At 34.8% G+C, this 23904-nt stretch overlaps 2 protein-coding genes across 7 annotated transcripts in view; one reads left to right on the plus strand and one right to left on the minus strand.

The window, feature by feature from the left end:
• The window catches only part of LOC131016446 (uncharacterized), a 32790-nt gene extending 19319 nt beyond the window's left edge, over positions 1-13471 (plus strand). The window contains exon 3 of the mRNA XM_057945143.1: positions 13181-13471. Within this exon, the coding sequence (XP_057801126.1) occupies positions 13181-13216 (36 nt within the window). The 3' untranslated portion in view covers positions 13217-13471. The remainder of the gene's footprint in view (positions 1-13180) is intronic.
• LOC131016445 (protein NLP6-like) overlaps positions 1-22862 on the minus strand; it is a 39180-nt gene extending 16318 nt beyond the window's left edge. For 2 of the 6 annotated variants that reach the window (XM_057945137.1, XM_057945135.1), the window contains exon 1: positions 21976-22791. In XM_057945137.1, the coding sequence (XP_057801120.1) occupies positions 21976-22668 (693 nt within the window). In that variant the 5' untranslated portion in view covers positions 22669-22791. Of the gene's footprint in view, positions 1-14225; positions 14831-14918; positions 15682-15768; positions 15838-15914; positions 17061-21840 lie in introns of those variants that run through there. The other 4 variants (XM_057945140.1, XM_057945139.1, XM_057945138.1 and 1 more) reach the window with 4 other exon arrangements.
• Positions 22863-23904: the final 1042 nt, after the last annotated feature.

Genomic DNA, 23904 nt, shown 5'->3' on the forward strand with positions numbered 1-23904 from the left:
AAGGTGATTCTTTTAATTTTTACCGAATCAATTCACGGGGCGGCAAGATTCATACAATCTTTGACCAAATATACACATTTAATTTTGAAAAAAATAAAATCGGGCCCACAACATTTTAAATCACAAACCCTAATCTAAGACTAATAAATAGACATAAATCGGCAAGGCAAGCCACTATCCTCTCTCAATTAAACGGCAAGTCGGCAAGGCAAGCCTTCCTACATATTATGGTGACGGCGAAATAAATTCACGCAAATTTCAGCTACTTCAAAAATATGGCTTCATTTGCACAGGTCTTGGATTCGTCAATCGTGCTTTTCAATTTCTAGCTATTCTATTTTAATTAAGTTGTAGCTATTTGGAAATATTTAGTTTCGTAGTAATAAAAAACAAAGCATGCTCGGTTTATACATATGGTTATTTGAAAATATTTAGTTTCAAATTAATTTGTACCTATTTAAATTTTGTCGTTTTCAATTACTTTTGAAAAATATTTGCGCATGTAATTTGCATGAGCCTTTAGCCGCATCACACGATCAACCTCATGGGAGCAAGTGTGCTGACCAATGAACTTATAGACTCCCCAAAATGATCCGTCGTCCTGGCTAGATGCTCGAACCTCGAAGGGGCATTCGTCCGAGTGCTTGCATTTGAAGTAAATGCGTCTGTGATCTGATTTTTTAACTTTTGCCATTCCATCCGCCTTCATGTTTCACAACCCGACAACCACAATCAAATCATATTTGCTGTAGTAGTATGCGTTCTTGTAGAGTTCGGTCACTCTAGACGGGTCATATTCGACGTCGACAAGTGAGGCTGCAGCATCTACTGGAATGACTAGAACCATCCAATTGGTTAATTGATTGGGATAGTGCTGCTCATCATCATCATCGTCGTTATCACCACCATTTACGCGGTTTGTTCGACTGGCCCGTGCCTTAGCATTTATCAAGGACACTAAGTGGGGCAGCCCACCTTCTTCATGCACCCAACCTGCAAAGTCAATCCTAGTAAATCTGATTCGTTCTTCATCGGATAATTCTTCGGTGGCTTCTGAATCTGTTCTTTCCTCACGTAGTACCTTTTCCGTCTCTTGATCAGGCGTCTCTTCAGTCTCTTCTACATTATCGTGCAGGGGTATCTCTGACTGGTAACACTGTGCGGCTTCACCTTGTGTATAAGTCGGTGATTGATCCCTGTTTGCCCTGGCCTGAGACGCGGTCTGCCATTGATCATCACCAAACCAATTCATACCACCATACATATGAATTGATTCTAATCCTTGTGTATAAGTCGGTGATTGATCCCTGTTTGCCCTGGCCTGAGACGCGGTCTGCCATTGATCATCACCAAACCAATTCATACCACCATACATATGAATTGATTCTAATCCTTGGGTTGTCTGCTGCGAAGATGGCCCTTCGTCATCAGCCAACCAATTCATACTCTCATACCTCTAAATTGATTCCAATCATTCGTCAAGTTGATATGAAGATTGTCCATAATCAAACGAAGGGACATAGACGTCTTGAACTGGCTCTTCGACAACACGATCCACATCAACACTGTCGTGATCAATATACACAACATGATTTGTTTGTGCAATGAACAAGTTTCTCACATCCTCATTATCTTCAATTCGATGTTTTTTCCCCCCACTAAGCCAATTCTTTGATAAATAAAAGTGCTCATAGGATGATGATCGTCATTCCGCCAGCATGTGGTGGTTAACGAGATACAACAAGGTCAGAATATCGACCGTCAGAACTGTAACCACCATTCTATCCCCTCCGACGTACTTGCAACCCTCGAATGCACCCGCGTACCTCACAATAACGTTCTTAGGGAATTGATCCATCTACAAACAAATAATAACAAATTAATATTAATTGGAGAGATTTTGAGCATGCGGCAAGCTTATAATCACGGGCGGCATGCTCGTTCCAATTTTTTTTAACTATTTTAAAACCTCTAATCACCATTATTCAACGTAATAAAGACATAATTAGTGAAAATTAGAAGTTGCCGCCTATGAATTCTATATGTCGTGCAAGTGCGGCATAGTCGTATCAAGGGTGACAACCTCCAATTTTCACTAATTATGTCCTTAAAACGTTTCTCCATTGTACATTAAGTTACGATATTAAAAAAATACAAAACTAATACAATCACTATATTAAGAGATAACTTTTGAATGCATTAAGAAATCCACAAAAAAGTACTCCATCCGTTCATGAAAGAACTTCCTATTTTTCCTTTTTGGGACGTCCACAAAAGAATTTTCTATCTTTTTGTGGACTATACCCCACCACTCCAAATACTAATTAAAATAACTTTTCACCATTTTCAATACACTCAACAACTTTTTCTCCACTTTAAATACACTCAACAAACTATTTTCTTAAAATTCGTGCCAGTCCCTCCTAGGAAGTTCTTTTGTGGACTGAGGGAGTATCAAAAGTATTCAATACATTTTTAAATGAGGTGGTCTCTTGTACACCCGGGTGTACCGTACACCCAGGTGTACCATACACCCGGGTGTAAATGACACTACACTAACATTATTTTGTTTTACAAATGACACTATCATGTTATATAAATAACACTATTTCAAAATGACACTAACATTATATTGAAATTACACTAACACTAAATGACACTATCACTATATCGAAATGACACTAATATCTCGGGTGTATAGAAGATTTTGTGTTTTTAAATTATGTTGGCGATCACTAAACGTAAGTCGTTATTCATATATATTAGCGAGCAAGAAAATTATATACTTCAATTGTAGCAATTGTAAAAGAGGTGACAATTTGATTTACACGAATTATTTTTATATAATATACATAACATATTTTAAAAAAATTGACTCTTTATTTTTAGTTAATAAATATAAAAAATTATGAATTAATTATATTTAATAAATATAAAAAATTATAAATTAATTATCTTTAATAAAGTATAGTTTGTTTTCGTCAAGTTACGATATTAAAAAATACAAAACTAATACAATCACTATATTAAGAGATAACTTTTGAATGCATTAAGAAATCCACAAAAAAGTATCAAAAGTATACAATACATTTTTAAATTATGTTGGCGAGCACTAAACGTAAGTCGTTATTCATATATATTAGTGAGCAAGAAAAAATATATACTTCAATTGTAGCAATTGTAGAAGAGGTGACAATTTGATTTATATGAATTTATTTTTATTTAATATATGTAACATATTCTAAAAATTTTGATTCTTTATTTTTAGTTAATAAATATAAAATATTATAAATTAATTATATTTAATAAATATAAATTAATTATATTTAATAAAGTGTAGTTTAAAAAAATACAAAATTAATACAATCACTATAGATAACTTTTGAATGCTTTAAGAAATCCATAAAAAAGTAATATGTCCAATATTATCCATGCCATCCATGTTCACACAGGTCACGAAGAAAGTGGTTGTGATATTTTCAAATTCAAAATAAAATTTAACAAAATTAGAGATATTTAAAGAGGCATTCTTGCGTGCTCCCGGGTCAAATCTGACCTGGTCACTCGCCAGAGTAGATTTTCATTGCCAGAGCTGACAAGACCGCCAGAGCTTACAAGACCAACAGAGCTGGCAATCACTCACCTACGTCGCCAGAGCTGGCAATCGCTCGCAAGGCTGCCAGAGCTGCCTACGTCTCCAGAGCTGGCAATCACGCGCAAGGCCGCCAGCGCTGACAATCACTCGCAAAGCCACCAGAGCTGGCAATCACTCGCCAGCGCTGCCGAGACTCGCCCGTTGCACCTGTTCGCCCGAGGCCCCTTTACAGCTTTTCACTGCCTTTCTAGCTTAATTTTCACTCCCTTTCCAACTTTTCATTCCCTTTCCATCGAGCTCCAGCCTTTCATTCCCTTTCCACCTGTTATCGAGCGAATCATCTCATAGGCAAAAACGCTTCTTTCCTTTCTCTCTCGGGAAGCAAGAACAAGAGGAAAAACTGGAGATTAAATAATATAGATAGTGTAATCTACTAACAACAATAGTATCATTATAGGATTAAATAGTATAATTTAATAATAGAATTAGTATTGTTATACATAATTAAAAGTGTAATTCAAATAAAAATATAATAGTATCATTTAATAAAAAAAATGGAAAATAAAAAAAATTAAGAAAGAAACTAAGAAAAGAAGGAAAAGAAACTAAGAAAGAAACTATGTAAAGGAAAAGAAACTAAGAAAAGAAGAACAGGAAGTTGAAATGCACTGAATTAAGAAAGAAATTATGTAAAGAATGATAAGAAACTAAGAAAAGAAGAAGAAAGTGGAAATGCGCTGAAGGGTAAGAATCGAACACGCAACCTCGAAAATATAGGAATGCGTCCAAACCAACTGAGCTAATTGCTCAATTGGTAAATGCTCTATGCCGTTTAATAAATATTCTATCGTTACGAATCCGGGTCAGATTTGACTCGGGAGCACGGTGCTCCCGGAAGCACGCAAGAATTTGTGTTATTTAAATTAGATTATAGATTCAATGAAATTGTACAATTCTTTTCGTAAGTAGTTTGAATAGCCTCATTAAAACTTTGAAAAATGTTGACCACCGTAGCTTCATTTATGTTTTAAGTGGATGAAAGAGTGGTACATTATTTAATTAACGTCATATATAATTTAGGTTTGTGCAAACATATATCAATCGAATATGTAAGTTAATTTTTGGCTTTAAAATAAATTAAACTAAAACGTGTTAGTTAATAAAATAATAAAAAATAAATAACAGATTCATGCATGTCATGAAAATAAATAGATTCATGTGTGTTTAGAAAATACATTATAAGCTAGTCAAACTTCTCATCGAAAATACAAAGTTATTTAATGAATATTTAATGTTCTCAATAATATATATATATATATATATATATATACATATTTATATAATATATTAAAGTTATAAAATGAAAAATACATAAAGAATAAAAATGTCCTTTTATGTTAAATTCTAATTAATTTTTTGATTTGATGCGGATCAAATTGATCCCAAATAGCAAGGTCCAAAAACAAAAAAAACTTTTGAAATTCATCTCCACTAATTCTTAAGAGCAAGTGCAAGTGCAAGTGCAAGCGCAAGCATGATCACCATATGCATGTAAAAACTTTTGGGATTCATCTTCTTTAAATTTTGGTTTTGGTTGAAGAAATAATTTATTGGTATATTTTGTCTATTTATCCAAAACGTGGATAGTGTTTATATATTTCTTTCATGATGGGTAAATATTTTTTTTCCTTTAATAAAGTGGGTATCATCCAATATCCACAATTAGCTTTTTGATTAATTGAGAGGCAGAGATGTTCTGGCCGAGGTAGCTGGAAATGCCTTCGGCAATGATCCGGTTGTATGTCTCTCAGTCATAGCTGAGATATTCGACACGGAGGCTGGACTCGGGTTCGACCGCGATATTCACAGTGAAGGAGAGGGGGCCAGCGATAAGCCTTCGACGGAGTTTTGAGGTGACGATTGCTCTGTCTTTTAGATTCCCACTGATGAGTGAGTGAGGACTGAGAGACATGGCAGAGCTGATTGCTGTTCTGCCCTTCTTACAGCGGGAGCCGATGATGGCAGCAGAGAGTTCGTCGGATGATTATTCGCCGAAGATCGAAACATAAGGCAATTTGGGGATTCTCGCGCTGGGAGCTCAGGAAAAGGTGTCGATGCTTGCGGAAATCGCTGGGAAACACAGAGAAACACGAAGAATCATGAAAATTTACCATAAATCGCTAGGAAAATACAGATTAATTGAGTGAATTGGGGGTTTTCCCCTCTGCCCATGATTCGCGAGCCGTTATTGCTCGTTGAACTGGTGAATCATTGACCGCGCCGGTTAGGTGGGCTGGATTGACTGAGCCACATCTCAAAGAGAGAAAAGCGGTGAACGTCAGTGAGATCGACCCGATCTGGATCTATGAATGAGAGAGAGCGACGATCTATGTTGGGGCTTCGATTGCTGGAGGTGTCTTCAGCGATTCGAGATTCCAGAATTGGAATGCGGGCTATGATAAATAGGGGCCGCAAATCTGGATTGAAATCTTTGAAGAGGAGAGAGAGATCGAGCGGGGCTGACGAACATCAGCCGGAGATTTGTTCCCGGAGGAAATTTTGAGGATAAGAATCAGTAGATTTTACCCAGAACTTGTGTTTCTTTTCTTTTCTTTTCGAACTGATTGGGGATCCTCTTTTGGTGAAGATTAGGAGCTGAGAAAGGTTGCTGCTAGAAACTCCCATCGATATCTGGAAATTGGGACGAATTTTTCCCCCTTCTTCTCTTTTTAAATTTCTTATGACTGATTGGATCGGATCCCCCCGAAACACCCTCTCTTACTGAAATCTGGAAGTTGGAAATCGGAAACTAGAAATTGAAGAACAATACTCAGATTTTTCCCCTCTTCGATGAATAGTACCCAGAATTTTCCATTTTTTTTTGTAAGCTCGTCGGAACTCACGACGTAGCCCCGATTCACTTCCCACAGACGGCGCCAGTTGGTGAATTATAATTGAACGTATATAGATTTAATCGGTGATTTATTGTCGAATTACGAATTATACCTAGTGTTGTTTGAAAAAGCGAGAGAGAAAAGCAAAGTTGAGAGCACGAAAGTCTGATTGCTGTAGTATTGCAAGTGAAGGTAGCGTAAATTACAAAGTGCGTATGCATGGCTATTTATAGATTACAAGCTAAGGGCAAAATAGTAAATTCAGTGCTAATACATGCGCGCCGCGTGGTCGAGGGCATAACAGTAAATTTGCTCCTAAACGAGAGATTTCTCCGCTCTTTTGGTGATTACTCTAGCGGAAGCCATTTCTCTGACACGGGCCATTTCTCTGGCGGGTGTGGCTTCTCTGACGGAGGCCATTTCTCTGGCGGGTGTGGCTTCTCTGACGGAGACCCGTTTCTCTGACCAAGTCCATTCCTTCTGCTCTGCACATATTACTCCTCATCAACAGGGGATGAGCCTTAAGTGGCAACTCAGCCGCTCTCTGGATATTTGAGCCTTAAGTCAGTCATCTTTGATGATATTCAAAGAACCAAAAGAAAAAATTATTATCTTTTTTATCTTAGCTCATTGGCAGCGCTGCAGTACTTCGTCACCTTTGCTTTGCACAAAATTAACAATGCTTATCTAATAAGTTGCAGGGAATCATGAACTCTTAGTTGGCTCGGGAGAGCAGCACATCACTGACTCTATACTACGCACCACTGGTTGAACACAAAAATGACACAGTTCAACCAAACTAGGGGGAGTAGCTGATGAGGACTGTAATACTCATCAGCGCTGTGCTTAGCAATACCAGACCGCAGCTCTGCCGAGGAGCAGAGCAGAGCAGACCGCAGCTCTGCCGAGGAACAGAAAAGAGCAGACCGCAGCTCTGCCAAGGAGCAGAGCAGAGCAGAACCACCCACACGGTCAGAGCAGGGCTACCACCCTCCTTGCCAGAGCAGAGTTGCATGCCCCGCCAGAGTTACCAGAGACAGCCTACCGGAATACCTTCGCAAGGTCTGTAACCAGCAACCAAGGACTTGGCAGCGCAGACAAAGGGACTTGACGGCGCAGATTACCTAAGCTACTTGGCAGCACAGACTCGCCTGCACAACTCAAGGGATCTATTCAACACGGGCAACGAAGGACAACGCAGATGGGACAAATCAAGACTAAAGTTAAGTGTATTAAGACATTAAAGGGCCTAAATCCAATTATTAGAGTTCATGGGCCTAAGGCCTTTAGGGCTCACTCTCACATCTATAAATAGAAGGTTAGCATTAGCATTAGGAGAGGATGATTTATTTTTGAGCAACACTTGTAAAATGTAATTATCTCGAAGTATAGTGGAAGAACTCGAAGATCTCCCGTGGATGTAGGTCTTAACGACCGAACCACGTAAATCCTGTCTCGATTATTACTTTTTAGATTAGGCGTTGATTTCATGCTTCACCACGTGGGATCCTCTTCGGTCGCCACCGGCTTCTCTTTTGAGCTTCGTCGGTTTCGTTGCTTTTTTGTGTTCCTTTTGTTAGCTTATGTTTTTCTTTTCTTAGTTTTTCTTTTTTGTCGTTTGTTGGAGGGTGAGAGCCATGGCTACTTCAGGACGATGGTTAGGCCAGAGTTTTGGAAGTAGTCTCACTCCCGCTCTTTTCCCCTTTTTGGTCTTTTATTGTGTTTAGACGAGTACTCTTTTTCATCTTTAAGATTTTTTCCTTGGGGTTTTTCTTAAAGACGTTTTAATGAGGATCGGCTGTTAGTCTACTTTTTTGTACTTTCAAGGGTTCTTAGGTTCTTTTCTCTTTCCTTTTCCTTAATAAAATGAAATAATTAAATAACAATTGAGTTTTATAGATTTTTTAAGTGGATGGAGTCTGATAAGTGGTGGAGACTGATTTGAAATTTGCAAAGGAAATAAGGATGAATGAGAATTGATAATAAATGAAATGATGTGATTATACGACACCACGTAAAATAATCCTTCGCCCATCCCACTTTAAATGACCTAAAAAAATTGGGCACGGAGATTAAGAAATGTGTGATAAAGGTGTAAAGTGGTGGTGAAACAACCCAAAAAGTAGTGTTAAATGTCCATTTTTATTTCTAAATTTGGGTTGGATCATTTGAAGCGGGACGGAGGGGGTAATAATAATAATAATAATAATAATAATAATAATAATAATAATAATAATAATAATAATAATAATAATAATAATCATCATCATCATCTTATATTTTCTCTGTCCACGAAATTTATACCACAATTTTTTTTTTTTGTTTGTCCACATAAAATATGTCACATCCATTTTTAATAGTAGTGTTCACACCACTTCACTCACATTTAAAGTGAGACTCTTACTTTAATACTAATTTTATTCATATTTTATTAAAATTCGTGTCAAAAGTAATGTGGTATAAATTTCGTGGACGAATGAAGTACTTTTTATAGGTAATTTATAAGAATTGTTGATTAGTCAAAAAGTTATTCTATTGGGATTTATTTAAAACAGCCCCAATTTGAGTACGTTAATCGTGGGTCTATGTCTCGGTTGATCCCATGGGTATGTCAAATTTAATATTAATATATTTTATTTGTAAAAATTTAAAACTCAAAACACATTTCTCTTATATTGCTGAAATGTAAAGGTCAGCGGCATCATGAGATATGCTCCTTTAGGCGTCACGAGCCCTTTGCAATGAGGAGATTGGGTACAATTCAAACTATCCATCTTGGGTATTGTTTATCCAATTTTGTCATGCATGTTGACCAAACTCCGGAAGAATCAAGTGCTTGGTATCCCAAAAAGAAATATGTAGCATCTTTGTTGGAACGGAGGGAGTAGTAAATTAAGCCTAGCAATAATAAATTTTATCCTACAATTCTTTGTTTCTAAAATAAGAGATAATAATCATAAATCACTACATAAATAAATAAATAAAATTACAAATAAATAAATAAAATTGACGGAAACATACGGTGACTGACCGACGGTGGTGGTTGGCGGCGGTGGTGGCGCGACAGAGGCGGCGGCTGGCGGTGGGGCGCGGCAGTTCCAGCGGTTGGGGGTAGGCTGGGCGTAGGGGGGGCTGGTTTGCGGAGGGTGGCTGAATGGGGGAAGAAAGCCCTATTTTAATTCACAATTTACCGGCGTCACAATGCCGCAAGTAATCGGCGACTCGCTTTCAATATACCGGTGGCGTGACTCCCTGCCGATAATTACCAGCGGCACCGCCGCCGGCAATTTATTTACGTAAGCCGCCGATAATTTATTTAAGTAAATAATTTAATTAATATTATACTTCTTGGCGGCAATGCCGCCGATATTCTCGACGGTATTTTAAAAAAGCTGGTCGCCTTCTCTGCCGTCGGTGGGCCGCTGGTAATTATCAGCGGCGCCGCCACCGCCGCTGGTAAATCTAGAAGGTAATTTTGCATTTTTTTGTAGTGTAAGAACTTCTGGGATTTAGTTAAACCGACCTTGATCATAGGGTGTTAGACGTGATAAGGGCATCTATATTAGGGACGTATATAATACTTAACCCAAAAATAACTACCATGACAACTTTGAGTGCTTGATAAATGCACATATAGTATGTTTTAATGGGATCATGTACAATTTTCATTAGATAAAAGATCATTTTTAAGTAATTTCATATAAGAATTTAATTTAGTTAGTCCCCTTTCTTAGATTCTAGTTCTGCATCTTCAAATTACAACATAACAAAGACAAATTTTATTCATATTTTTTAACGTAAAATTCTTCTCACATATTTTTCATATTCTACACCAAATTTATTTTTCTTGATTTGATTCAGTTTTATAATTCAATAAGAGAGAAAAGAATTATCCTATCATTTATTACGAATTTACCCTCTAAGGCACGAAACATTCTAGTAATGCATGGTTCATTTTGAACTATCAATTAATTTGCATTCAATTGCATCAGGCTTTAAAGATATTCATCTAGAAATTGTCCTCCCAAAAACTTAAAAAGCTTTTGAGATTCCTACTTTAAAAAAAAAAAAAAAAAAAAAAAGCTGTTGGGATTCATCTCCACTAATCCATAAGAGCAATTACAAGTGCAAGCATGATCACCATATGCATCTTCTTTAAATTTTGGTTTTGGTTGAAGATAAAATTTATTGGTATATTTTCTCTATTCATCCAAAACGTGGGCGTAGTGTTTATATATTTCTTTCATGATGTGTAAATAATTTTTTTTTTCCTTCAACAAAATGGGTATAATCCGATATCCATAATTAGCTCAAAAGAAAACATAAACACCTATGCTTTTTAAATTTAATTAATCACATTATATCATACTCGCTAGAGATACAATTCAACTAATTCTATTCTTCTAATAGTTTATATAATTAATAATATTATTCTAACAATTCAATTAGCTCAAAATAAAATAGAGGCCAACTGAAAAATACCTAATAAATAGAGACCGAAATCAACGATAAATGAAAGTGGGGTTCGTTTGGCAGCCCTAATTTCACCCTAACAAGTACACTTACACATGCGATGCATTGTGAACATTGGAATTGAACGATATTTTAAATAAATAATAATAAGTATTAAATATAATCAAGTGTGAACTATATTTTTTAAAAATAATACTCCCTCTGTCTATTCCTTAATTAAAATAATACTCCCTCATATTTAATTAATTAATTTAAATTTTATATTTAAAATAATTAATTATCTAAATAACTAATTAACCACAAATTTACAAACATACTTAAATAACTAACAATGGTTACTTAATTCTCCTGCCAAAAAAAACGCCTCAAGATCGGCGGGACGAAGGGAGTATAATCTACACCAATTACCTCAATAAAGAATCTGAATCTAAAAACATATAAATTTTTCACTATGTTTGCGGAGAGAAAGATTACAGGGTTGATCGTTCGGAATCGATCAGGGTCGATTGGGGATCGTTTTCGGTCATGCCTTTATAATGAAAATACATGCCTCTATTTATAGGCAAAATACTAAAAATTCTAATAAGAAAAAGTCTCTATTTAGACTTATAATAATACTATAATTCTTGATATTTATCCTCTCTTCCATGATAATCTCCTTTATCTACAATCTGATAGTCTTTAAGATAGCTACAAAAAGAAATTAAAATTAAAAGCTAACTTCTTTAAAATAGCAAAACTAACTTATAAGACAAGGGAAAGGAGAGAGACAAAAAATTAATTTAATTTATGTATAATTTTCTTAGTTTGAATTTACTTTTTACGTATTATATATCAAATTAAAGTTATTGTCACGTTCTTAAGTTGATATGAATATTGAATATCTTTTTTATTAGTGAAAGTACACAATTTTTAGAAAATATAAAACTAAAAAATAAAAAAAATAAAAAACGGAAAAATAAATTAAAAGAAAGAGATAAAAGATTGAAAATTGCAAGGAAAAGCAAAGCGCAGAGAGTGATAAATACGGTTAACTAAATAGAATCCATTGGTGTTGATGCTTAAAATATGCCACATCCTTTTGAATGAAATTGAATTTTTGATTGTGTGTATTGGCTAAGCATAAGCGGTTAATGTTTACAGTCAAAAGTCTTATGTTCGAGCCTCCACAAAAAAACATAACTGCCAAAAACTCTGTTAAATGAATGAACTAATAATCCAACTATAAAATAAAACTGGGCAGCCTAATTTCGCCATCTTCAACCTGCTGCTACGTCTGTTCTTTTTCTTCTCTGTTTTTCATTTTCTCGCATTGGTTAATCTCTCTTCTTCCATCGACTTCTTTTCAATTCTATGAAAAATAGGGATTCATTTGCAATTTCTATATTGGACTTAACTGCAACTTGGCACTTAGCTTAACTAGGCTTAATAACAAAGTGGAATTTTGCTGAAATTTGAAAGTCAGCGGCACCATGAGATATGCTCCTTCAGGTGTCACGAGCCCTTTGCAATGCGGATATTGGGTACGAATCAAATTATCTATTTTGGGTGTTGTTTATCCAATTTTGTCATGCATGTTGACCAAACTCCGGAAGAATCAAGTGCTTAGTATTCCAAAATGGGTTTTGATTAGAAATAATCTGATACAGTTGTCATTAAAATACGTTGCTTTTCTGGATAATTTCGAATGAAGTGATTACATTTGCATTTCTGTGTAACTGCAGTATGTGATGGTTGTGTTGAAGGGATCTGTCCCCATATCATTTGGAGGGACAGAGCAGCCTGCTGCTTATGGAGAGCTTGTTTCAATTGGAGAGCTTAGTCCTGATGTCAACAAGAAGATCAGTGGTGCTATTGCCGACATACTTGAGACTAAGCTATCCGTGCCAAAAGCACGATATTTCCTCAAATTCTATGACACAAAGGCAAGAAAGCTCAACTTTGAACTTGTTAGAAATAGTGTTTCTGTGCTCTAGTATCTTCTCATTTCAATCCTCCTGTGTGTTTAGGCCAGTCAGAGCCAAGAATATGCACAATGTCTTCATGCTTTACACCAGTTCTAGATCATGTAAATGTACTTTCAATATTTTGAGCCGTTCTCCATGAGCTGTTTCGCTTGTACTTTTTTTTAATACATATTATAGTTTGATCTTCAATTTTTAACTTGTCTCATCTGTCGTGTTCCTCAGATCTATGACATCAACTTTGTTTTTTGCAGGGTTCCAACTTTGGCTGGAATGGATCGACATTCTAGGTTCTTGCCTAGGATTTCCCTTCTAATTCATGATTTTCACTACGGGTCCACTCCCTAAATATGTGCACGGAAGCAGCTTCGATGATTGCATCTTATGTATTTGAATTCTGAATGACTCACTCGAGCATCAAACATATTGCTGATGGTGCTATATTATCCTGTATTATGCTAAAATCTTGCTGAACGGGTTGGTTTTACTAGACTCTGTATGGTGTAAAGGATTACTCGTAATGTTATGCGCTCTTTGAATATCAACATGTGTATGTGCAGCTAGATGTTCATTTAAGTTTTCTAAGCTTCCTTTTATGTTGTGTTTGTTAGGTTTGTTGTTTTCGTTCCACGGTCTGAATTTCTCATGCTTTCATTTTACTTTCATCGAGATATGTTGTTTGTAGAATTACATGTTACATTGGATACCATTAATTACAGGGGTGGAATTATGATTTTACGAATAGATGGGTAAAATTTTATTTAAATATATAAGAACAAGGTTGGATGAGTATTTTTCTCAAAATTAAAAGAAAAGGAAAGATTGGACGGGTAAGACTATATTTATGCATTAAAAAAGTGGAGAGAAAAATATAAAATGTAACCAAAATGTACCAGGACAACTTTCAGGGCTTGATAAATGCACATATAGTATGTTTTAAGTAATTTAATATAAGAATTTAATTTAGTTAGTCCCGTTTCTTAGATTCTAGTTCTACATCTTCAAATTACAACATAACAAAGGCAAATTTTGAACTCAACTAAACAAAAGATAATCTCCGATTACAAGCCAAATATCATCCGAAAATTACACTGAGGAATTGCCACGTAGAAAGTATTCCACATATATAGCAGATAAACTTGAGTTTCAACTTATTAATGACAGAATATTTTCAAGCATCTGATGTGATGTAAGATGTCTCATTATTTGAATCTGTGTGTTCTTGAATCTGCTTCTACAACAATAGAAAGCAATTTTTTAACTCAAGAAACTAAACTTAATTTCCTAGTGCAATCCAAATAACACAGAAGACACACTATTCATAACAATTACACGCATTAAAATTATTTGAATTTCGTAACTCTTTGGTTACATGCAGTATGGACAGAAAAAATGATTTCACACCAGAAATTCAAGAATAAGAGAAATAAACGGACAAAGTCTTGATAGAGTCACCATTGCAGATGAGCTTATTTAGAAATTAATTGAACAAAAAGGTGGATACAAGTCTTGCCTGTTGCCGTCTGACTCTTTGGACAAAGTTGCAAATCAGCGTCACATGTTAATAAGATCTCATCATTATCTTCATCCACATATTTCAATTTGAAAGTATCCACCTTCAGTTTAAAGTCTTGTAGCCACTTCTTCAAAAAGCTTACTCACTCCCAAGGAGAGACATAACTCAAACTTTATTGTATCTTCTTTGTATTTCACCTTTATCATCACCTTCTCTTTCTCCTCCTCAGCAACAATGACAGGATGAGTGCTTTCATTGCTTGTATCTTGGTGAGAATCCCCACCATTCTGTTCTTGAAAGAGGGGTAGATTCTTTTCGTGTTCTTTTCTATTTGGCCACCTTCCAATGCCATAGTCTCTGCATGCACGCTTTATTGTTGATCTTCCAACTGTAATAACAAATAAATTCCCATCCCTGTTAGTAGAAATTTAATTAATCTGAAGAAAAGTCAAACAATAATTGTTTCTTATACTCACCACCAAGGTCTTTTTCAACATCTTTTAGGGGCTTCCCGAAATGTGGCTCGAGAACCTCATAGGTAAGACTGATACCGCTTTTCCTTTTTCCTTTCTCTCTGCTCTTGGAATCTAAAGCAGCCACATTGCATTCTTGTGTATGTTGCTCTTGAGTATGTTGATGCTCATATTGCACACTTTTAAATTTGATTGGAAACACATGAGCCTGCTCTAATTCAGGGGAATCAAGTTTGCTTGAATCAGAAAATTCGATAACTTCAACCACCAATTCCTCTCCTAGTTGTTTCCCACATGCCAACTTAAATGATTTGAATTCATGTTGTATTATTGGCAGTAGAAAGTTCAAGAAGGACCGAATATATTGATATGTTGGAGGACCCGGCAAGAGAAAGAACTCCACAACATAAAGAAGGTCATCTTCAGGGAGCGAACTTTGCAAACAAATTGCAAAATAATCCTCACATCTATTACTCACCTCATAGTGACAAAAACAGGATTTGTTTTCAGATGCCAATACCATCCCAAGTACTGTCTCTTTTCCGGTCTGTACGTGAATCCAATCAACTCTATCTGTAGGAGTAAAGTGTTCGTCATAATGAGTAGACAATGCGAGTTTCATACAACTCGTATTAGTACTAATAACACATTCTTCATTAGGGACCCAAACATTTGCCATATGAAATTGGGGAATGGCTTCACACAGTTGCAGGGCTTCTCTGATTTCATTCACTGCTTCTTTCTTGCCATATATAATCTGGTCCAACTAGAGCATATTATGTCAGAAGCAGATTGATACAGGTTAGTTGGTATAAAATAGATAAGCATTTTCTTATAAAATAAAGATATTTACATTGTGAGGTGGTTGATATGGTAAGAGTCTTGGGTAGAAGTCAGTGTAAGTCCACCGCAATTTTGCTACCTGCAAGGAAGTGGACATTGTTAATTGTTCACATTGAATTTATGTAATCAAATGTAAGAATTCACAAGAGACGATACCTTTAGTCCGTCTTTGATTAATTGAAGTTGATCATAGTCAAATCCGAGGAACTCCAGGACACCCACACACTTGTGATTGTGTTCATCATCAAATACGGGTAAAGCAAGATATCCTCCTTTACTACCACAATCCACTGCATAATTTGTGATTGAAAATTCATTTGTAGTGTAAGGGAAGAGGTGATCAGGGGAGATTTCATGGTGCCTATTTCTGAAGACACGCGCAGGGGGTGGAAGTTCCTCTTCTTTGGCTTGGTCATCTACAAAATAGGGATATCTCATACATTTCGTCCTAAATGAAGCTAAACCCATGGCAAGACGTCCAACAGCAAAAGGCTGATCTAGAGTTTGTAGATAACACCTATCCTTCTCCATTCTGGCCTTCCAAAACTGTACTATCCAATAGCCTTGTTTCATTCGTAGGCTCTTCATGAAAGTTTCTACTTTTTCGTAGATCAGTAATGAGTCACTTTCGACAAGATTTTGACAAGAAAAAACCCATCCCTTGTAAACTTCATCTTCAGATGAGGGTCTTTGGCAACATGAGTCAGAAACAATCTCCAAGTATGTTGTGAACTCCGACTCGGAAAAAATTTCCTCATAGGACTCCATCACATTTAAACAGCATCCAATTGCATTAGGCTTTTCATAATCATCTACAAACTTAAAGCCTTTGAGCTTCATTGCCATTATCCTTAAGAGCTGCTGTTGAGAATAATATTTACTATTGTTTGGTTGAAGAAAAAATTGAATGACATACAAGTGGCTACTATTGTTGATGTCTTCCAGAGATACTGCAAAAGAATGGGACATCCTAGCCATCTGGGCGTAGTGCGCCAACGGATTCTTAGATATAGTGAGATCACATAAATTTGAATGGCAGCTCCTAATATCTATTTGTAGCTTGTGAAATTCACTAGCCCCAAGATACTCAAGCACACCATAATCCGTATCCGTATCCGTATCCGTATCGACTTGCTCATTTTCAGAAATGACGTGATATACGAATTCCATGCAACATAAGTTGGTGTTGATGTTAACACACTGGCACTGCTGGCAAGGGACCCAAACTTGTGCCATATGTAGTTGTGGGACAGTCTTCTTAGCCAATTCAAGTTTCACTTCTATTTCGCTCTCAGGTTCCCGCTGCTTATACCAAGGAGAGTGAATGGCCATAAATAAAAAACTGAGACATCCAAATCTATTACTCCATTCGTCCACTGAAAAAAGAGTCTTGTTTCACTTTATTGACAAATTTCCTCTTTTATTTTAATATTTACTTTAGTTGCCATTGATGGACCCACCACAATCAATTTTAAACACCTCAATTATTCCTTATTTAAATTAACGCGTCTGATTAATTAAACACCCCTCTACTTTACATTATTTGGTCAAGAGTTTTCTAGATCTATTGTGCATGCTTAAACAGTGTGAAATTTTCGAAATCAGTGTGCATGTTTAAGGATTACAGGTTTTAACTTCCATTTTAAATTCTAGTTCTCTTCTCATTCCAGTTTTAATTAATTCCATTTTAAATTCCAGTTATGATTTGAAGTCAAAAAATTCCTCTCGAATTCTTAATTTAACAATTCTGAAATTAAACTTGAGTTAAAATGAACTTTGAAATTTAAATTGAATTAAGTTGAAAAATTGAAGTGTTCGAAAAATAATTTAACATTCAAATTCTTAAAGTATTCAAAAATTTAAATAATTTTATTAAAATGTTCAAAAATTGAGGATTAAAGAATTTTAAAAGTGATATTAGCACTACCCCTATAAATTTACTTTTACTTCACTTACACCTACTTTAACAACTTTCCTAAAACCCATGCCGAACCCCATATATGACTCTTTTTTATGGACGGAGGGAGTATCTACTATCTAGTAAGTATTAAATATTAACAAAGGGAGTTTGTTATTTGCAATTTTCTGATTTGAAAAGAGTTTCTTACTAGTAATTGATTTGCAATCACATCTATCTATATATTATATAAAAGAGCATATAACAGCTACTTTTTCTCACCAAAATTTCTCTCTCCTTACTTTTTTTTTATTGTTTTATAAAAATTGTCAATTTTGATAAATAAAAAGATATTCAACACAGATGTTAAATTAAAGATAACGAAAAGATCTTTAATTTGATATAAAAATTATAAAAAATAAATTTAAAACGAATAAGTTATTATCAATTAAAGTTACAAAATTATTTTCTTTCTCTCTCATCTTTTATCTCTCCTTTCTCTTTTCTAATTTCTTTTAGTTATATGTTCTTTCTCCTTCATTCATTTTTCATAATTTCTATTTATATCTTTTATTATAACAATTTAATGTAACTAAAAAGATGAAACTTATATTTATTCATTTTATAACTCTTTAGGTTAAACATAATTCTTTTAAGTGAATTTTATATTAATATTAATATTAATATATATATATATATATGTATATATATTAAATAGATTTTCAAATACGATTTAGATTTATTAAATTTTTAGTATGTTTTTATATGAAATTTTTATATTTATTTATATTAACATACTTGTGATTATTATTTCTTAATTGAATTTAATATTAGATTGACTTATCTATTAAGCAAAAAAAATGATTAATTGAAAAACCATTAATTGGAGAATCATTATTGATTCTCTTTTTTTTTTTTTTTTTTTTTTTTTAAATTGTTACAACCAAAGAAAGGAAAAAACCCACTCACACTCTAGCTCCTAGGGTGACTCGAACCCCCGACCTATTGGTTGGAGGGGAAGCGTCTTACCAACAGACTGCGCTTCATCGTCCATTATTGATTCTCTTTAAAATATAAAATAAAAGTAAAATGAAGAATTTAATTTTGTAGTAGCACGTCTATTCAAATTTAGTTAAATAAACTCCGCATTTTATTTTTGAAAATGAATGACACGTTCAACGTTTTATTTTTTCTGCCAACTCATTGATAAAAAATATTTGTCAGTAAAATATACAAATAAAAACTTTGATGCATATAAAAATAATTGTTGTCATGTTTATTCAAATTACATGGCATGTATGCACTTACGATTCACCGATAAAACCATTTTTCAGATAAATTTTTTCTTATTAAAATCGAAACCCCTACTAAAATAATGCAATAGCATTATTCAATATTATAAAATTAATCTTAATAAATTGACCATTTTTATTATGAAAACGAATCTTGTCTTTTCGCAAAATCAATTCTTTGGATGTTGTATAGGAACTTTATTTTAGAATTTGTATTTAAACAAAATGACCACATAAATATGATTACATATACACTCCAAAAATATACTATTAAACTATGTGCAAATAAATAGTTTTGAACATCTTATAATATTATATGATATATAATGATACTCATTATCATTTATACTTACTTTTGATGGTGAATTTATATATTTATACACATTATCAATGAAAATCAATTAATTGGTAATTGAAAATACAAAATTGAAAATTTATATATTTTCGAATTCATGTTTTTTTATTGAAATTATGTCGTGGATAATTTAAATTTTTTATTTAGATTTATATTAAAATTATATATATATATATATAATATGCATATTTATTTATTTAAAATATCGTTCAGTTTCGATACTGATCGTGCATCGCACGAGTGGGCGTGTGCTAGTAATATATAATAGAGGAATTTTCTCCCTCCATTTTTTCTCTCTCTTCTCCCATCAATTCTTTTACTATTTTTTTCTTTTCTTTTATAATTTTAATTCTTTTTGAAAATTGTCAGATTTAATTTATAAAAAAAATATTCAATGTGCATCGTCTTAAGTTTAAGTCCGTTAGAAGATCTTTAATATGATATAAAAATTATCAAAAATGAATTTAAAACGAATAGGTTATTAAAATTTTAAAATATTTTATTTTCTTTTTTCTTTGTTAAAATCAATTTCTTCAATATATATTTTTTAATTTTACCTCAATTTGTTAAAATGAATAGATTATTAAAAATCAATCCAAGATTAGCGGCATAAGGTTGAGTAAGTGTGCACACAATGATTTTTTATTTTTTTTACCTCAATTTCTTCAATATTTTTTGTTCCAATAATGACTATATTTATGGTTTCAAGAATTAAATTGTTTTTCACTAAAAGAATATGTGAGATAAAAAAAAATTCCAAATGCATATATAGTAAAATAATCAGTTAAGGGATGTTTACTTTTGCGGATTAGTACTTTTGATAGATAAAAATAATAATAATAAGGTTAATTCCTTATTTATTTTGATGGATTAAAATTTTGTGATATTTCAAAATCTTTGATTATTTCAATCATTTTAGCTAGGTTTTCTTGATTTGTATCTCATTGATAGAGTCAAAATTGAAAAATTTAAATTTTAAGGATAAAAATATTCAATCACACATATTATTAGTTAGGGATAATAGCAAAAAAATACACGAAGTTTGCCCGAATTTACAAATTGCACATGAGCTTCAAAAATGGCCTCAAAATACATCAACTTTTGATTTTATCGTAAATTGCACATGCGTTGACCAACACATTAATCGGTGTTGACGTTGCTCCCAGAATTTGCCGACGTGGACACTCCGGCGTTCAAATGATACGATGTCGTTTTGTAGTTATATTCTACACTTAAAACGACGTCGTTTTGACTGAGTCTAATTAAAAAAAGAAAAAAGAAAAAAGAGAGGAAAACATATGCGGCGCCTCCCTTATCACTCCCAGCCGCCGCACCCCCTACACACCATCTCCGGCGCCTCTCTTCTTCTCATTCACGTCTCCCCTTCTCCTTCCTCTCTTCGCGTCGCTGTTTCTCCATCTCCGGCGAGCTAAGTCGACGCAGACGCCACCTCCTACCGCTGTGTCTCCTCCTCTCCCAAATTGCAGCCGTCGCGAGTCTCTCCACTGCCAATACCAAATTCCCTCTGACCTTCTCCGACTCACACACACCACGCAACAACAAACGCCAAATCCCAACTCCTCTTCCTCCTCGCCGCCGCCACCGCCAGATCTGGGGGTTTCCCCCTTTTTACCCCACCGCCACCTCTACCTTCTCCGACCCACACACATCACGCAAGGATTGTGGCTTTAGATCTGGGGATTTCTTCCCATTTGATATAGATTTTCCCTCACCACTCCTTCGATTTCATCCGGCTCGACACCGATTTTGGAAGGTTGGAGGCGGAGGAGGATGTGGGGGATTTGGGGGTTTTGCAAATTTGGGGATTTGTGTGGTGTTTGTGTCGTGGTGTGGTGGTGGAAGGTGGCGGTTAAGTGGAGGTGGAAGAGGGGAGGCAACGCCGTTGCTGCCGTGTTGATGTAGGAGAGGCGTTCCTCGCCGGAAAAGCAGGGGGCTGCTGCCGTGTTGATCTGGAAGATGTCGGAGAGACATTTGCATTTTTTTTGAGTAAATTATTCAAAATATCAAAACGACGTCGTTTTGCCCACGTGGCTTGCCAACGTGTAAAAAAAGCCACTCAATATGCCATGTAATGTCCACATAATCACCGGTCAAACTTATTCCACGCCGGAAATCTCGCCGTGTGCAAATTACAATAAAATTAAAAGGTGATATATTCTGAGGCTAATTTTGAAGGTCATGTGCAATTTGCAAATTTGGTGATAGTTCATGTATTTTTTTGCTATTAACCCTATTAGTTATGCAACGTAAACGTCCTCCATAAGAAAATGGGAGACACAAAATGTATGTAAGTTTTTTTAAAAAAATTCTAAATACACTGTGTGGCATCCGAATGGTTGCCACAATATATTATAAGTATATTATGTAGTATACATACTATACTATATTACTACGTATGAATAGGACTACCCTTCATACAAAACTAATCATTCATCAAAACATGACAAAATGCATGATCTATGGACTATGAATGATATAATAACAGGTGGCCAGAATAAGAATGTTGTATATGCTTACCCGTTGTGTTGAGCAATTGTGAGTGGACCTCAAGTCTGCATTCTGAATGGAAATGATAAAAGTGATTACATATTTAACATGGCATGTATATGTTGGATATATTGTAGGTAGGATTCGTTGAGATAGAATAATAACCTGTAGTCCTCTATCCAATTCAGAAAGTAGATATGTGTCTAATAACATAGAGAAACTATTTGACAAGAGCTCCAACACACCATAACATTGATTAGTGTTTGAATCAAATACAGGGAATGCAACATAACCTTTGAAGCCGCAGGCTGCAGCTTTATCCCGCATGGGAAAATCATGGGCAGAGTAGAGCCTCAAATCCGGTGAGGATTCGGGTCGCTTATTCCGGTACACCCGTCCTACTACGCCTCCAAGCTGCTCTTCATCTCCGCCGTCGGCTTCGACGTTGACAACATACACTTCATCCCTACTTTGCTTCCTGTACCAACAACACACCCCCTTGCTGAGTTGGGTAACAAGAAAAGGGAGGTGTGAGGAAGAGAGGTGGTGATGCTTCCCCTCCTCTTTCACTACTCCCCAAAACTGCATCATATAATGATAGCCCCTTGAAAGATACTCCGATGCCATGTGTTTGAGCAGCTTTATGATCTTATCTTGGAGTTGTCTTGTGTAATATGAATACTGCCTCTGCTCTGTCTCATATAAAACCCATCCATATTTTAATTTCTCGTGTGCCAAACCGACTTCTTCTTGGTGCAAATGCTGTTTGAATTCAGAGATTTCATCATAACTGTCGTACCATCCCATTCCTCCTTTTAGGATTGACAACACACCCTCTTTGTATTGCAATCGATCCATATTATTTTGGTACCTCTTTCTCTATCTAATTTCCATTCAACTTTACTCTTTACAATAATACTCTCTACGCGTACGCCTGTGGAATAGTCAATGAGACTAGGAAGAAATTTCCTATGCAAACCCCCTAATCTAACCATCCACTTGTAAATTAATTTATTTTCTCTTTAAAAATATAGTAATTTTTTATAACCTAACTATGGTCGGACACAAAAGGTCATATCAATAGCTTTTATTGTACGCGTGTTTGTTTCAACTTGCTTTCAATTTATGGATGATAGCATTCTTTTTAGTATTTACTACTATTATTATTATTGACACTGTTTGTACCTGCAATGTATGCTCATTAATATTCAAAATGTAACAGTTATAGTTATTCAAATTTATAATTTAAAAAATTAAATATTATTAGAGATTATTTGTATAGCTCGAATAAATATATAGATCTTTGTAAATATATAACGAATAATATTAACACATTTTTTCTAAGTCATTCTAATACTTGAATGACAATTATATACTCCGTCCCACCAAAAGCGGTTAAATTCTTTTCGACGTGAGAATTAGGAAGTTGTTGTTTTGTGAATTATGTGTATTTCTAATTTAATAAACTAATAATTAGAAATAGTTTTAAGATCAGATTTACTTTTTTAAATAATTAATTTTTAGATAATTGAAAAACCCCCTCCATCCTAAACGAATAATATTGACACATTTTTTCTAGTGATAATAGGGAAAAGTGCCCACTTCTCATGATCAAAAATTAAAAACTTGATCATTTCTTACAAAAACTTGATTCTATGCCCACTTCTTATAAAAACTTGATTCTATGCCCAAAATACCTAAATTATCCTTGATGTCAATATCCGAAACGTACTTGTATGACAAAAGTCTTACAACATTTCAACTTTTGCTGAAAAGTGGATGGAAAAGCATGCAACCAACCGAAAATTATTATGTTTTTCATTACTTCAAGGAGTTAATGCATCGGTCCACATATAATCTGTCAAATTCGAGCATGCCTCGACAAGATACGTGAGCTTGCCGACACAAGTGTCAGCAAGGTGATCCACGATCGGCACAATATATTTTTTTTAATACTAAATAAATCTACAATTAAAAGCTGTCAATTTCGAACAACACCCGGCAAGATACGTGAGCTTGCCCACCCAAATTGATTCCAATTTTGGGCGGCAAAATGATCCACGATCGGCAAAGAATTTTTTCTTTAAATAATAA

Source organism: Salvia miltiorrhiza, chromosome 3 (assembly GCF_028751815.1).
Source record: "Salvia miltiorrhiza cultivar Shanhuang (shh) chromosome 3, IMPLAD_Smil_shh, whole genome shotgun sequence".
NCBI classification, from domain to species: domain Eukaryota; kingdom Viridiplantae; phylum Streptophyta; class Magnoliopsida; order Lamiales; family Lamiaceae; genus Salvia; species Salvia miltiorrhiza.